The following is a 15,332-nucleotide window of genomic DNA, read 5'->3' on the forward strand; positions in this document are numbered from 1 at the left end:
AGAAATTACAGAGCTTTTTGGTGTTTCCATAAAGCCAGAAACACGCTGTATTTTATCATATTCTGGTAGTTTTTACCAAGGTTTTTTCTAATTGTAGATATAGTATAGGTACTGAATATCTTTTCCTTCTTCTTCTTCATAAGCGCAACAGCCTTTCACAGGCCAAGGGTGACTCGCAGATTTTCCTCCATCTGGCCCTGTCCGGTGCGACGGCCCGCCATCGGTTGACTCCCAATAGCTTGAGGTCCTTTTCAACGTCGTCTATCCATCTTGTAGGTGGTCGTCCCCTACGTCTCGTCCCCTCAATTGTGGAAAAAGTCACTTTTTTGGCAGGGACGGCATCAGAATTTCTGAAGAGGTGGCCCAGCCACCTAATGCGTGATGCTTTAATAGTTCTCACAATGTCGGTCCCACCGAATTTGATCTTTTCCTTACTTGTATTAAATACTTTATAAAAAATATTTGATTAAATTTTAATTTTAAGATTTCAATTTAGTTGTAATTTAATGCAATTTAACTCATTTAATAAAAGTAACTAAATGACATTTAAAAATAATTTTTCTTTTGTTTTTATTTAATAGACTATAATCTATGACAGATGTCTAAAAGGTATATTTCTTATTCTTAGATTTATTTTTATTTAATTTAATGTAGGCAAATTTTAAAAATACTACAGAGAGCAATTTCTTTTAATTTGAGTTTTATATTTCCTCAAGATAAATGGAGCTTTTAACAAATGCTGTTAAAAATGAAATCATGCTCATATTCAATTTAACAATCATTAAAATAATATATTAAAAAAATCGTTTTAAAATTAGAGATTTAATTTTGAATTTCACAATTGAATTTGTTCTAACTTGCCTTGTTTTCATATTCAATTAAAAGAACAGTTCATAGAACGACGTTTTCGGCATGCATTTTTCTTTTTAAATCACATTCTTATAATTAAGTTTCAAACTGTTTATTGCTTATTCTTAGATTCTTTATTCCAATGTAAGTTTTAAGATTTTTAGAAGCAAACATGATAAGTAGACACTAAAATAATTTTTTTTTTTGCATTTATTTCAAAGTTTCTCCTTTTCCAATCCCCTGAAGTACAATGCATAAATATGAAAGATGTAGCAATATCTAGAAATTCGATCGCAGCAATAAAGAACAAAAGTTTCTTTGCTTCGATCCTTTGAGAATTGGGAGTGTTCTTATAACAAAAAAAATTGACAGAAACTCTTCCGGGAAAATCAGAATCTTGCATCTCAGCTTACTGCGCTACTTAAAATTAATCTGACAGAGTCAAAAGAAGCGATATTTGTACAAACTAAGTTTGTTTCTGTTATTCTATAGTTATCATATACCCTAATGACTTTATTGGATTAGGTAGCATTGTCAACACTTCCAAACAAAAATCATTACCTTTTTGTATATTTGTCTCACGCGGCACCAAAATCACGGTTATTTTTTTCAGATGGCAACATTTGGGCTATATGTAAATGGATTGGATGCATTGTAGCATTTGAAAAATATGTAAATTATAATAATATAAAAATTATAAAAGAACTTCTAATTCGTAATTAGAGACTTATATACACACATAAGGTTTCAGTTGTTTTAATATATATATATATATATATATATATATATATATATATATTTCATAGTTAAAATATTATTGCTAGCATTTTTTGAGGTACTATTGAAATTCAAAATATGGTGGTGTGGGGGGGGGATTTGTTGCCGACAATGCCAACCATCATCTATGAAAAGGCACCCCACCATAGAATGTAGTTAACATGTCTTATATACTAGTGAATCGGAATTGTATTTTTGTAGTGGTAGACACACTACAGTACTCCCCCACCAGAATTATAGCTGCGATAGAATTCGATGAACGGATACCACTGTTTTGTGAGAAACCGGTAGAGCTGTATTAAGATCACCGTGCTTTTTGCTGATCGTGAGAGCTGTATTAAGTTCTCGGTCGTAGTTGCTCCTGTGTTGCCATTAGCAGTCGAGTGTATGCAGGCCAGCGTTGTGTGAGATCGAGACTGAGTAGAAACAGTGCGAGGAGGTGGATAATGTCGCAAGTAGCAAGTCAACTGTTCAATGTCGTTCATCCATCGAAGTAGGCGTATTCGTGGTCGTTACTGTCAAGTTACGCATGTTCATATGAAAGTGGCAGTTTTTGCCAACGTAGGTGTGTTCACATCACGTCCGAAGGTCACCAATGTGGGGTGAGTGTTGTTGCCGACAATACCAACTATGAAAAGGCACCCCACCATAGAATCTAGTTAATAAATCTTATATAAAAGTGAATCGGAATTGTATATTTGTAGTGGTAGACACACTACAGTGGCAACACTAGATTATGAATGAGAACAGTGCAAGTGATTTTAGATTTGAGCTTTTACTGCAAAGTTAGACGAGATTTTTCCCATCGTCATAGTTGAAGCTGGTCATTGGCATTTGATGCTAGGGATAAAAACTCAATTTTACGAGTCGTGTTAAAATTTTTCTTGATACTGTGGTGTAATCATCGTACTTGATTCGAGAAGTTCATGCTCTGGCGAACCTAAAAATTTCAACATACGCTCAAAGTATTTTTTGTAATCTCTTTGAACTGAACTGAAGTTTGAAAAATAAAATGTGATCATCGTAAAACTTCGTTACCATCGAAACCATCGTGATACTTTGTTCTTTACTTTACTTTTTACTTTACGTTTTCTCTTTTCGCAGTCTGCTTTACGTTTTTCCTCAGTTATTACTTGCTCGATTATTCTTGTATGTTTTTAATTTTGCTGTTAAGTTTTCATTAAAGTTATGTTTAAATTTAGCATTTCTCCTTTCTGTTATCTTTGGCGACAGACTTAACTAAACATGCAGATTTATAATAAACGCAACCGATTTCTCTCCAAAGATAAGTGGTGACCCGGACGTGATGCAATTATCAATTTTTCTTTTTGTACTGAATCGAAAACGCTTCACAACATTTGTTATCTTATTTTATAATCGAAATTAAGTATGATAACAATAGCATCTATTTTATTTATTGATAAAATAAGAACAAAATTGGCAGTAAATTTAATTCATTTCATTTTATCGGAAGGTATATATAACACTGGGGAACAAATTTTTGTTGCATTTATACAAATACTTGATCTTCAGGAGATTTCATATTTGAGAGCGCAAAGCTACAATTTTTTTTAAATGACATTTTTGGTGTATTTTTTGTCGAAATGTACAAGTTTAAAAACGTTATTTACATTAGGTTCGCATAAATGTCGCAAAAAACTTCTAGGGAAGTTAAGGCATATCATCAGGATTAAAATTGCATACAAATCCATGACCGGAAATGTCGCTGTATGCGGCTATGGGCACTTCTGTGTTATGAATTATTCAACACCACGCGAAGAAACACTTCATAATAGGAAGCAACCCTAGCGGCGTATGTTGACATTTCCGGACGTGAGTTCCAATTATGCAACATTAATTCTGATGACGTGCCATAACTTCCCTATAATTTTGTCGCAACATTTACACTACCCCTTTGTTACGTATAACGTCTTCAAACTTGTATATTTCTACAAAATACAGACTAAAAATGTCATTTTATAAAAATCTGTAACTTGGAGAATTGTAGGTTTGAAATCAGTGATACGAAAGCGTCTAAAATTTGTTAAAAAAAGTTGTTTCCTAATGTAATTTATGGTAATTGCAAATATTTTTCTGCCGCTGATGGAATTGAAATAATTTTGCATTCAGATTTTTCTCTCTTTTCCGTGCAAGTTGCAGCCTTGTTTCAAATTGTTACAAATGTTTCTTAAGAATAAATTCCACAGCCTTGTAATTTTGAATCAAACTAGAAGACAAGCGATCACTTGAGTCAAGTAATAAGTAACTTCGTTGTTATTTAAAGGAAAATTATCCACCTATGTGCTACTCGGTAAAAAATCTACGAAACTCTTCCTCGCTTAGCACTTTAGTGTGTATTTATTTTTTTAAAATGATATTCTAATTATTTCTATTTTGCACCTTGTTCCAAAACAAATATTATAATAATTTTTTTTTCCTTTCAGTATCCAATGAAAATGGTCAACAACACATGTTTAGTCTTTATAGCTTTATCTATCTTGGCTATTATCTTCACAGTTTCATCTGAATCCCTGGATCAAGTAAGGAAAAGAAAACACTTCTTTAAAAAAATTATTCTATTAAATTATGTATCTAATATAAATAAAAATTATTCATAACCAAATTAATTTTTATTACTTAGTTACTTAAAAGTTTTTTTTAATATTTAATTAATAGTCAATATTTTGTCTTATTTTTAAATAAAATAAACTTATGTTCTTTTTTTTTAATTGAGTTCTAGCCGTTTCAAGATAAAATAAACACATTTTTAATTTATAGCAAAATGTAAATTATAACCCAACAAATACCTCCTAATTTTATGCAAAAGAAAACTTTATAACTATGGTGTTACTTTTCATTTATGAGAAATTTAAATATTTGGCAATTCATATTTTTGTTGTATCTAATATAAATAAAAATTATTAAGTATGAATGTATAAATGAATAAGACTTTGGCAGATACCACTAATCCCAGATTTTCGTTTAAGATTAATACAAACTTTACTCAAGTTTTTATTTGTAGGAAATTCAAATTATTGCAAAATCTGTAGAAATTTCACATATATTAGCTGTTGACTGCGGCTTTGTCCAAGCAGAAATACTTTGATTTCAATTTTAACTATTTTCGAGAGATGCTCGCTATATTGCCCAAAGTTCTTTAAGTATCGAATTTCAGAAATAGTTTAAAATCTGTCTGACAGCCATTAAATCACATAAACCACTATAAATGTGAGTTTGGGACATTTCAGCGTAGTAGGAAGTAAAAATACTAAATTTATCTCTTTTGTCGTGAGATAAAATAAAAAACTGCTTAAGTTTGATATTCCGACAGCCATTTTAGAAAAAATCATAATTAAATCTGATTTACTTCGCAACTTTTTATCATATTTATTATTTACTTTGCAACTCAATATCATATAAGTAACCATTCAACACTACTTTAACTCCAACTCAAAACTACCTAACAAAAAGAAATTAAATAAATTGATCTAATATAATTACTTCGTAACTAAGTTTTTTATCAATAAGAATACAAAATATCTAGTGTAGTGTTGTAGAAAGTGTACAGGAAAGTGCGTAGGTTTAGGAAATTTAGAAAGAAATATTTTGCATATCGTATAGTCCATTTATGTCTTAATTAGACTTGCAAAAGCAATTGCTCTTAGCGAAGAATTATCATATTCTAATTTTTTGAGACTAAATTAAGCCTATCAGTTTTTATTTATTAGAAAATTCATAATCATAATTTCCAAAAAAAGTTATTTTTTTTAGCTTAAATATTAGGAAACAGCAAATAAAATTTCAATTTTTTTGTTTTGTTTATTAACAAATCTTTATCATTCTCTTAAATAGGTCGTTTTTGTATATTTATTCAAGAATATTTCAAACCTTATGCAAAATTTAATATGCTAAGAAACTCAAGCCTTTGTAGAATTTTAAATTAGAAATACGTAAAAAATTTTATATTCAGTGACAAATATTGTTATTTCTCATCCAGATATTTTTATAATTTAAGCGAAAATGGAAATAGTAATAGAAAACGTAGGTATTTAGTAATAAATACTTGTATGTATTGACTTCATATTATTATAAATCTTCTTTAAATTTTTATATTATACAAAATCTCTAACATTCCAAATTCTAAAATAGATTAGTAATAATATAGTTGGCAACTTAAGTATTGAGATATGGATATTACAAAAAACAGACTTCATTATTCCCGTATCTTTAAAAATTGTATTCATCTTTTGATCTGATTTAACGGAAACTTTATAACTTTCCAGAAATGTTTATTATAAAAAAATATTCGAGAATTATTATTGCAAAAATAATTACAATAAAAGACAGAATTTAAAGTACTATTGCAAAAACCCTATCCAAATTCTTATAAACCAGAAAATTTATAATGTTGTATAGTCAGAAAAAACATTTCAGCAAGTTTAATAGCATTAAGAATTATTGAATAAAAAACAGTTTTCATACTTCACAAAAACCATGTCCATGTTTTTATATGATAGAAAATTCATAATTTTGTAAAAAGGAATAAAATTAAAAAAATTTGTTTTCTTGCAATAATTTTTAATGCTACTAGTCTTAAAAGTATTGCAAAACCGTGTGAAAGTTGATATGCAGAAAAATTCATAACTTTTAACATTAAAAAATTAGAAATATTTTCGAGAGCTTATTAAAATTAAAAACTTTTGCAGCTCAAAGGAATGAGAGTATTGCAAAACCGTATCATAATTTTGATATACTAGAATTGTAGAGTAAAAAAATATTAGAATTATTTTAGAAAGTTTGCAATTAAAATTATAGCAAAAACAAGTTTCTGAGGCTTAGTATATTAGAAAATGCATAACTTTACAGAGTTAAAAAAAATTTGAAATATTTTTAAAAGTTTATTACCATTTAAATTATTGCTACAAAATGGCATTTAAGGTTTGGCCTGTTCGGAAGTTCGTAACTTTGCTAAGTCGAAAGGAAAATTCGAAATATTTTAGTTGTATATCATATTAACTTATAAGAAAAATATAACAAGTTATTATTAAAAACGTCAATTGTTCAGTTTAGAAGATGTCTAAAATATTCTCTCTTTTGTTCCGCTATATTTGAAGCTAGGAAATGTTGATTACAAAACTTACGTCATTTCCTACGGATTTTAAGAAGTTTAAGATTCTCCGTCTCTTGTTACTTTTCCTCATTCTATTTTTACCCATTTAGAAATTTAAATGGCTTCTATTATTTTAACTGTTTAATTTTAAATGCTTGTTTTTGAGACAAAGAAAAAAACATAAAGCACATGTTGCCATTTAAAAGTAAGTGAAATGCACACCGATTTAAAAAGAAATGATTTTACCGTTCACTTTTACCTTGTAGAAATGTGTTTTTGTGCTGTATAAAAATATGTACATGTTAAATTATGTAATAACTGTAAAATTATGCAGTAATTGCAAATGAAAGCAGTTATATTTCTGGTTTACCATGGAAAACATTTCAATTATAAAAAAATTTCCTTAACTTGCAATCACTCAAACTGTGAAATTAAAAAATTGATGACGACTTTTAATATAAAAATATAAGATAAAAATTTTTACTTTAAAATTAGGGGATTATGCATATAAATTAGAGGATTATGCATATAATTAAAGAAATGTAACAAAAATTAAAAATACATTAAAATGCAAAAAATTAAAGTTTTTTTGAAAAAAAAAGTAAACAAAATTTTAATGAACGTATGTTTTTCATAATTAAATATTTTTTACGTTATGCTATTTATTTATTTAAAAACGTAACGCGTTTATGTAATTTTTGTTGCTTTCAAAAAATGAATGCATCTCTTTTAGCAACGTAGAAATTATTTTAGCCAACCTAAGCCTTGCTCATTAAGGTATAATTATCGTTTCAATAAAGTAAATATATATTTCAAATTAGTGATAAAATAACAGAACATTTAAAATTTTATGGATATTTAAATTATATTACATAAATTATATTATAGTTTTTATTTAATTTATTATAATTATAATACTATTAAAATAATTACGATTATTATTTTGCTTTATAACCCTCATTGAACAGCCTACCCAATTTCGGATTTACGACTATTAATTTTCAACTCCGTAACCTTTTAATTTTGAACCTAATCCAGAAGACAGAGGAACTCTTGGATCAAGTATTTGGAAAAATTCAACTTCGGGATGTAACTGACCCACTTTTGCGTTACATAGAGAGGAAAACCTCCCAAGGTGAGCCAGACGCCAAGGGCAAATGATCCATCCACCATTGAGGATATTTTATGTCAGCACTATGGTCAGTGCGAGCCGGGCGCGGAATCCGTATCGACCAGCCTTTGCTGGAATTTGAACCCGGTTCAACGCTTTATCCTCTCAGCCACCCAAGTTCTCTGATTATAATTATTTTTTTTTTTTGTCGAATGCCTGTTTTGGCAGTGGGGGTGCGATTGTTCCTGTTTTTCAGTGGCGCCATCTATGGCCAGGAATTCGACTTCTCTCACGCCATTTACACAATCACAACCCGTTTATAGGGCGGGTCACATTCACACACAAAGAAGAAAAGACATAGAACGCACAGAGAGAGAAAGAAACATCCATACCTTACCCGGGATTCGAATACAGGACCTTTCTGATGCAAGGACAGTTCCCTGCCCCCTACACAGGCCGGTCGGCATAATTATTTTTATAATTATTGTTATAACTATTGTTATAATTATTCTTATAATTATTGTTATAATAATTAGTAATATTATAATTGTTAAACTAATAATATATCGAATAAGTGCTAAATTGATTTATATTATTGATGAATTTAAAAAAAAAGAATGAACTTTCTGTTCTGTCTCTACCATCAACAGTTATGATTTTAATTATCCACGTAAAAAAAGAGGTCTTAAGTTTGATAGAAAACATTTTACTAGACTTCTCATCGGTTATTTACTTAGAACAGCTTAAATTCAACATTTACTCATAATAAAAAAAAAACTATCTTGAAATTTAACAGCACTCGCTTTCTTATTGGATTAAAATAAGCAGCTTTAACTCAGTCTGTCTGAACATATTTACATATTTCAAACTTTATCGCTTGAAGTAAAAAGCTTGAGATGCCATTAAATAATACGACGAATACTAAAAGGCAAGTGTTTTAAATAAATATTTCGGCGATTTATGTGAAAAAAATTCAAGAGAAACCATAAATGTACAGTTTATGAATTGAAAAGTGCCGTCATTTCGACTTTCATTATTCTTTATTGTACCTTTAAAATGTACTTCAATCGCTAATTTTAACTAAATTGTATAAATTTTGCATTGGTAAATATATGCATGATTAAAAAGATAGAAAAAAAGACTATTCTTCCTAATGTACATAATTTAGATATTTGAACATTCAGTGAAATATTTACACTAGAGTGCAACTGAAGGGATTATATTTTGTGAAATATTCTTATTTACATGTAATAATTAATTTAAAAGTTTTCTTGAATCAAATTATAACAAATATTTATTATGCAGTTATCTGTGAACTTTCGTCAACTGAATAACTAAATTGGTTAAGGTTTATTTGAATTATTAACTTTACATTTGTCATAACTTGCTTGCTTATAAAAAAGAATCTTGGAATAAAAATTGGTTATTTTTGCAGGATAATAGCTTTGTTATCAAGTTGTTATTTAAGTAGCAGTGTGAAACAAATTATTAATAAACTGTCTTGGTGATTAATACACAGAGTACAGTGAAAGTATCTATTGGGACATTGGAAATAAGACATTCAAATCTGCAGCAGACTATTAAGCATTCCTAGGTTTAAATCTATCTGTAATAATAAAGTGGATTTGCTTACAGCTATTAAGAATTTCAGAATTACTTTAGACAGTAATAGTTTTCCTTTTAATTATTGTAACTATATTCTTTTGATTCAAAATTTTTTAAAGATATTCAATTAATTTTGTCGATTTTGAAGTCCGCCTATACGGTGAAGATAAGGATTTTTTGTTCCAGATGAATATAGATGGCAATACTTAGTTAAAACATTTTTTCGTTAGTTTGGCTTGCTTTCATATTTTTCGTAAGAGAACAACACTGGATTTTTTTAATTTCACTTAATTGTTTTAAAGAAATGGCTATTAATATTTTTCGGTCATTTTAACTGTGACTTTCACTTAGTTGATTTTATATGTAGACGTGATGTCCTGAGTCTACTTTTGACTTCAGTTATTTTCGTTTGAAATTGTGTTTCCCTGGATATTCAATTTTATTTTGATTATTATGTTCTTATTTTTTTCTGTTATGGGGCCTTGAGGTACTGTCAGTTTTTGGTATAACCACTGACTACAGAAAGGCTCCAGCATGTTAGCGTGATCCCTGATGAAGTACTGCTTTTGCTAACATGCGTATCTTTAAAATTTGTCTGATTTTTACTTAAATTCTCACATTTTCATTTAAAATGTTAAGCATTCTCCTAATAAAAAAATTGCAGAACCTCGCGTGTCTACTTTTATACTGTAGTGGGAAATGGGGGGAGAAGAGAAATATACAAACTTGCTTTTATTGGATTCTCTTTATGTAAAGTCACGGTGGTTCAGAATATAGAGTACTCGCGTCCCAATGTGGAGCCCTAGGTTCGAAATCCAGCGATAACTGGTCGATACGAATATTGAGAATGACTCGCACCAACCACAATGCTGACGTAAAATATCCTCAGTGGTATATAGGTTTTGGTTTAAAAGTCGCTTAATCGTCAGTCTAACCGTGGAAAGTTTTGTGGTTGAGTATGCGGGTTTATACATATGAAAGTCCTCTATGAGGGCAAGTATGTCACAATACTTACCTGCTTATAGTCAAGGTTTGTCTCAGAATTTCATAGCTATGAAGCTGCGCATTGATATGCCTAAACCTAAGAACAGGTTGACTGTTCAAAAATAATAAAATAAGATTATATTTATGTGAAGAACAGCTAAAATTGAAATTCATTAATTAATACTTTTAGGGAAAAAAAGCTTCATAACACTTACAGGCTTGCTAAAAATTACTATAAAAATGACAAAATTAATAGATTTTTTTGGTAAATAAAACTAAAATCAGTTTCTAACGCCAGGCTAATAAATTTTAGGCTCATAAGACAAATATACCGATTTTTAGTAATCCTTACACCTTTTTTGGTCTCAATAATTATGCACGTTATAATTGAAACTATAATAATAATGTTTTTAATTCCCTAAAATGTAATCTGTGATTCATTATATCTTAATTGTCAGTAAAGATTATGAAATTATATATTTAGGGAGATCCAATTCTTTTGCAGGCGTTTTATAATTGTTTTAAAAATTTAATACAACTGAGCAATTACAGGAAAAATCAGAGAACACATTTTATTACAGGATCAAATGGATCTTCCAGTCCTGCAGAAACGACCGTTCTGCAATGCATTCACTGGCTGTGGTAGGAAGAGGAACAGCCTCAGGAGTGAAAACTCTGTCGACATCTTTGGGAACAGGAGGAGCAGTCAAAACAAAATCTACGCTCTTATTCAACAAAAGTTGGCCGAGGTTGAAGCACTGCGAGGAGCTCTGGATGAGGTAAATTAAGAAGAATAATTTTAATAAAAAGTAATCATTATTACTTTTATTGCAATTCTTTAAATGCCTTAGAATGTTGTAGTAAAACTTATAGAAATGTATCTCAATAAGTTTGTATTTCCAGCTACACTTATCCTATTGCGAAATTTGAGATTTATAATTTTAAAGTGGACGCTAATGAAAAGAAATTTGCTACTTTATTACAACATTAACACCATTTTTTAAAAAAAATATGATGACGGTACGAACCCTGATATAAGAATTGACAAATTGCGTCTGAATGGCATCAATTTGAGCAAAATTTATATTTTTAATGTAAAATTACGTAACTATTACAAAACTTTTCAGTGAAACTTTCATTCACTGATCAGAAAATAAGAAATAAAGGTTTTCCAACTAACAAAGGGTATATTTCTTCTGGGCAGTGTTAAATAATGTAGAATGAAAACGAATTATAGCACAAATAGTATAGTTTTAAAGACACGACAACTTCAGTACTGTAACAAGAATCATCACCTTTGGCAAGACGCAAAATCATGGTATTTCCTGTTGAGTCAAAAAGATTGTCTATCTTTGTTAATTACATAATTAGTACCATGTGTTATCCTACTTTATTTACAACAGCTCAGGAGAAAGAATTTTTGTATACTAGATAATCTTTAACAATACTATTTTTGATTAAGAAATAAAAATTTAGATGAAAAGTTTTATCACAGTAACGTAACACTTATATTAAGAAATAAATTCGGACAAAGTTATGTCATTCAGACGAAATTTATCACCAAAATTATTCTTATCAGGGTTCATTGGAAAAATTGGTATTATTGTTGCAATAAAGCAACAATTTTTGTTTCTCAATAGCCTCCAAATAGGAATACGCCAATGAATTTCCAGCAATTTATGGTTGATTCACAGCAAAATTTATCACGAATATTACAATTGTTACCTTTAAAAAATGTTAATATTCTAGATATAATAGGTAATGGTTCACATAATGCCAGCATTTGAAAGTCTTATATTGGACCTAGTACTACTTATGAACAAATATTTAGCATTTAAGAAAAGAAACCTTATGGCGAAGTCTGTTGCAGTTTACTTGATTGCTTAAACGATTTATAAATCAAGTTACCAATTGTATTCATATTATTTTGAAATATATTTAGTAATGAAATTTTGAATATAATAAAGTGATATGTTATTTCCGTCTAGTAACGTAGCTATACTTATATTTAACTTTATGAGTATGTTGTTATACTTTTCTACTTAATTTCTACTCATATTTGCCCTCTGCATCTTCATTTAAGGATGGAGGGCTGTGGTAACCCAGTAGTTAAAGCATCGGATTTCACGCCGGAGAAATCGGGGTTCGATCTTTAAATGTTTTTTTTTCATTTTTTTTTCAATGGCAGGCACTGAATTTGAATCTTTGCCTATACTACACCAGAATTGTTGCTCATTTCACGTTACCCAGTGGGCACCTGTGAACCAAAGTCACGGAGGCGAGCAACATTGCCCACGCCACACTGCCACAAACCCGTTTATGGGGTGGGCCACATTCACACATCATACACACACACAACAGAGGACAGCACAAAGAGAGATAGAAACATCCATGTCCAGAGCGGGATTCGAACCCGCAGCCTATGGCTTCGCAGTCAGGCACGCTAACCGCTCGGCCACCTGGCCGGCCGATCTTTAAATCTGTTAAGACTCACCTAGATCATGCTATATGCATGCTCGTAAAAGCAGCTCATAGTCCTCTGGTCGGTCGCTGAGAAGTACCACGGGTACAGGGATCTGGACATTATTTCCTTCCTCTTCCGATCCATATCTAAATTGTGAAAGTTGCCTCACGCATGAGTGATGTTGACATCTCTGCTACGTCATATTCAAAAAGTCAATGATCGGTTAACTGGGCTTGTCCAGTTATCATTAGAAACAACAACATTTAAGGATAGATGATTTTTAGCCTGCCCTATAACGATTATATAAAAAATACTTGATTAATACAATGAAATAAGTCGCCTTTTTATACGCTTAAATATTCTAAGCATCGCTGCTCATAATCTGTTAGTGAATGCATTCTTTAGTTTAATATAAAATGCATAGTTTAATGTAATAACAAATATTTAACAGGTTTTTTTCATTATAAATAGTTAGTAAAATAATTTTTATAACAAAGAAATTGCTTCATGCATTAACTAGATGAACTGGTTTCTATAAGCTAAAAATCTTTTTGTATGAAAAAGTATGGAAGTATGAAAAAGCATAAAATTAAAATTTCTTACAATATTAAATACAAATTGTACTTAAAAATGTTTTCTAATTAGCCTATAACTCAAGTGGGAAAAATGACAATAAGTTTTTGGAAAATATATGTTTATTTAAACCTGTTCAGATCTATAAGTATAAGAGATTTTAAAATAACAGAATGTAAAAGATTAATTTTGAATATGTTATTTTGATAATAAATCATACACGAATAATTAATTCATCGTAATAATTATCTTTAGGAAATGTGATCAACTTATTAATTATTTCTCTAATATTTCTATTTATATAAAACACGAACAAGAATTAAATAATTTTTACTTCTTGAAGAATCACTCGTGTTTAATTAATATCAAAAACTAATTGCATATTTTCAATCTTTTAAAATTATGCTTTACGCAAAGTTAATAGATTTTGTTCAGTGTATACATCAAAGGAGGCTGTGATTTTAGGGATTATTTTAATTACTTGTATCTGTATTTGTTTTAATGTGATATAAAACTACGAGTATCACTAAATGAAATGATATTATATAAAATAGCAATAAAATATTATAAATTGTTTAACTAGTTGATCTCTTAACAACAAACAGCAACTCTAACATTAAATTATATATTACTGTGGAAAATCAAAACATTTAATATAAAAGTAAATTAAGAGATAGAATGTAATTTAATATTTTTTATATGTAAGCACATTATTAAAATTAATTACTCTATGATTATCATTCTTCGAAAACTGGTTCGTTTTTTTTGTATTTTTATTGTAATTGTAAGTAAAACCACTGTAGTGTAACCGAAAAAAAAAAAAAAGAATTCAATATAGTAATCCGCATTTTAAGTTGAGGGAAAAAGTTTTTGGGCTATACAAGTTTTTCTCTAGAGTTTGAATAAGTTTAAAATACTTGTCAGTTTTATTAAAATTTCAAATGTTTTTAAAAAAAATATGAATATTTTCTTTTAAAAAAATTAATGAATTAATTTAAAATAGATTGCGTTTTTTAATTAATAAATTCTTTGATAAACCATTATTTTTTTAATTTTATTTAGTGAAAAGTAATTAGTTTTAGCGTACCTAGGATTTAGAGGATTAGAGGATTTTTCTAAACAAAATTTTTGAAAACAATATACATTGTAACCTGCTTTATTTTGACCAATTTGACATAAAGTATACGATAACACTCAAAAGAACTTCCAAAGTTACAGCAAAAATACTCAAACTCACATACTGATGACTAGACAGCGGATAATATGCAATTGCGTACGTGCATATGCAATTGCATATTTTAGCAGTGCATATAAATGCATAAAAAGGTATATTTGCTCTTATAAATGCATATTTTCAGCATTTTATGGCTTTTCCCTCCTAAAACCATATCACTATTCTTTTTATGTTAGTATAAGGAACGCTTTAAATTTTGTTTTGTCGTTCTTTATCACCTGAAAGGGTCAGCTGGGTTGATGTTGCTGGGGGTGATTGCAATCACGTGAAAAAGATGTAGGAATGAGGTGTGTGTCGGGAAGGGGGGTACAAAGGGCTCACCCAAACAGACATTCGTCACAGAAACCTCAGAAAGGGATGGTCAGATATTCTATGAAGGGATGTCTTTTCCTGGAATAAATAATTGTCAATCTGTGTGGGAAAAATAAGGCTTCTGTGGTAGGTAGAAAATGACCTCCTTTCCTGTGATTGATTAGTTAAAAGGTGGAGTGAATACATTTTCGGAGAGAGCTGCTATTCTAACATATTTCGATAGTTCATCCGATAGATAGATAGTTTCGACATCCATCAGTTGAATACGTAGTTAGTGAAGCTTCGAACGTGATTTTTGACTGCTGAATTTTAT

General features: G+C 29.6%; 1 protein-coding gene and 1 long non-coding RNA gene across 3 annotated transcripts in view; one reads left to right on the forward strand and one right to left on the reverse strand.

Moving 5' to 3' along the window:
- Window positions 1-15,332, forward strand: part of CCAP (Crustacean cardioactive peptide) — a 335,921-nt gene that overhangs the window by 237,775 nt on the left and 82,814 nt on the right. For both annotated transcript variants that reach the window (XM_087157774.1, XM_071177855.2), the window contains 2 exons: window positions 4,071-4,166; window positions 11,018-11,215. In XM_087157774.1, the coding sequence (XP_087013900.1) occupies window positions 4,077-4,166; window positions 11,018-11,215 (288 nt within the window). In that variant the 5' untranslated portion in view covers window positions 4,071-4,076. The remainder of the gene's footprint in view (window positions 1-4,070; window positions 4,167-11,017; window positions 11,216-15,332) is intronic.
- LOC139425027 (uncharacterized) overlaps window positions 12,660-15,332 on the reverse strand; it is a 170,466-nt gene continuing 167,793 nt past the window's right edge. The window contains exon 3 of the long non-coding RNA XR_011636205.2: window positions 12,660-13,190. This is a non-coding gene — a long non-coding RNA (uncharacterized LOC139425027). The remainder of the gene's footprint in view (window positions 13,191-15,332) is intronic.

The sequence above is a fragment of the Parasteatoda tepidariorum genome, chromosome 2, assembly GCF_982258835.1.
Source record: "Parasteatoda tepidariorum strain Cologne lab strain chromosome 2, Ptep-v5.0, whole genome shotgun sequence".
In the NCBI taxonomy this organism is placed as follows: Eukaryota; Metazoa; Arthropoda; class Arachnida; order Araneae; family Theridiidae; genus Parasteatoda; species Parasteatoda tepidariorum.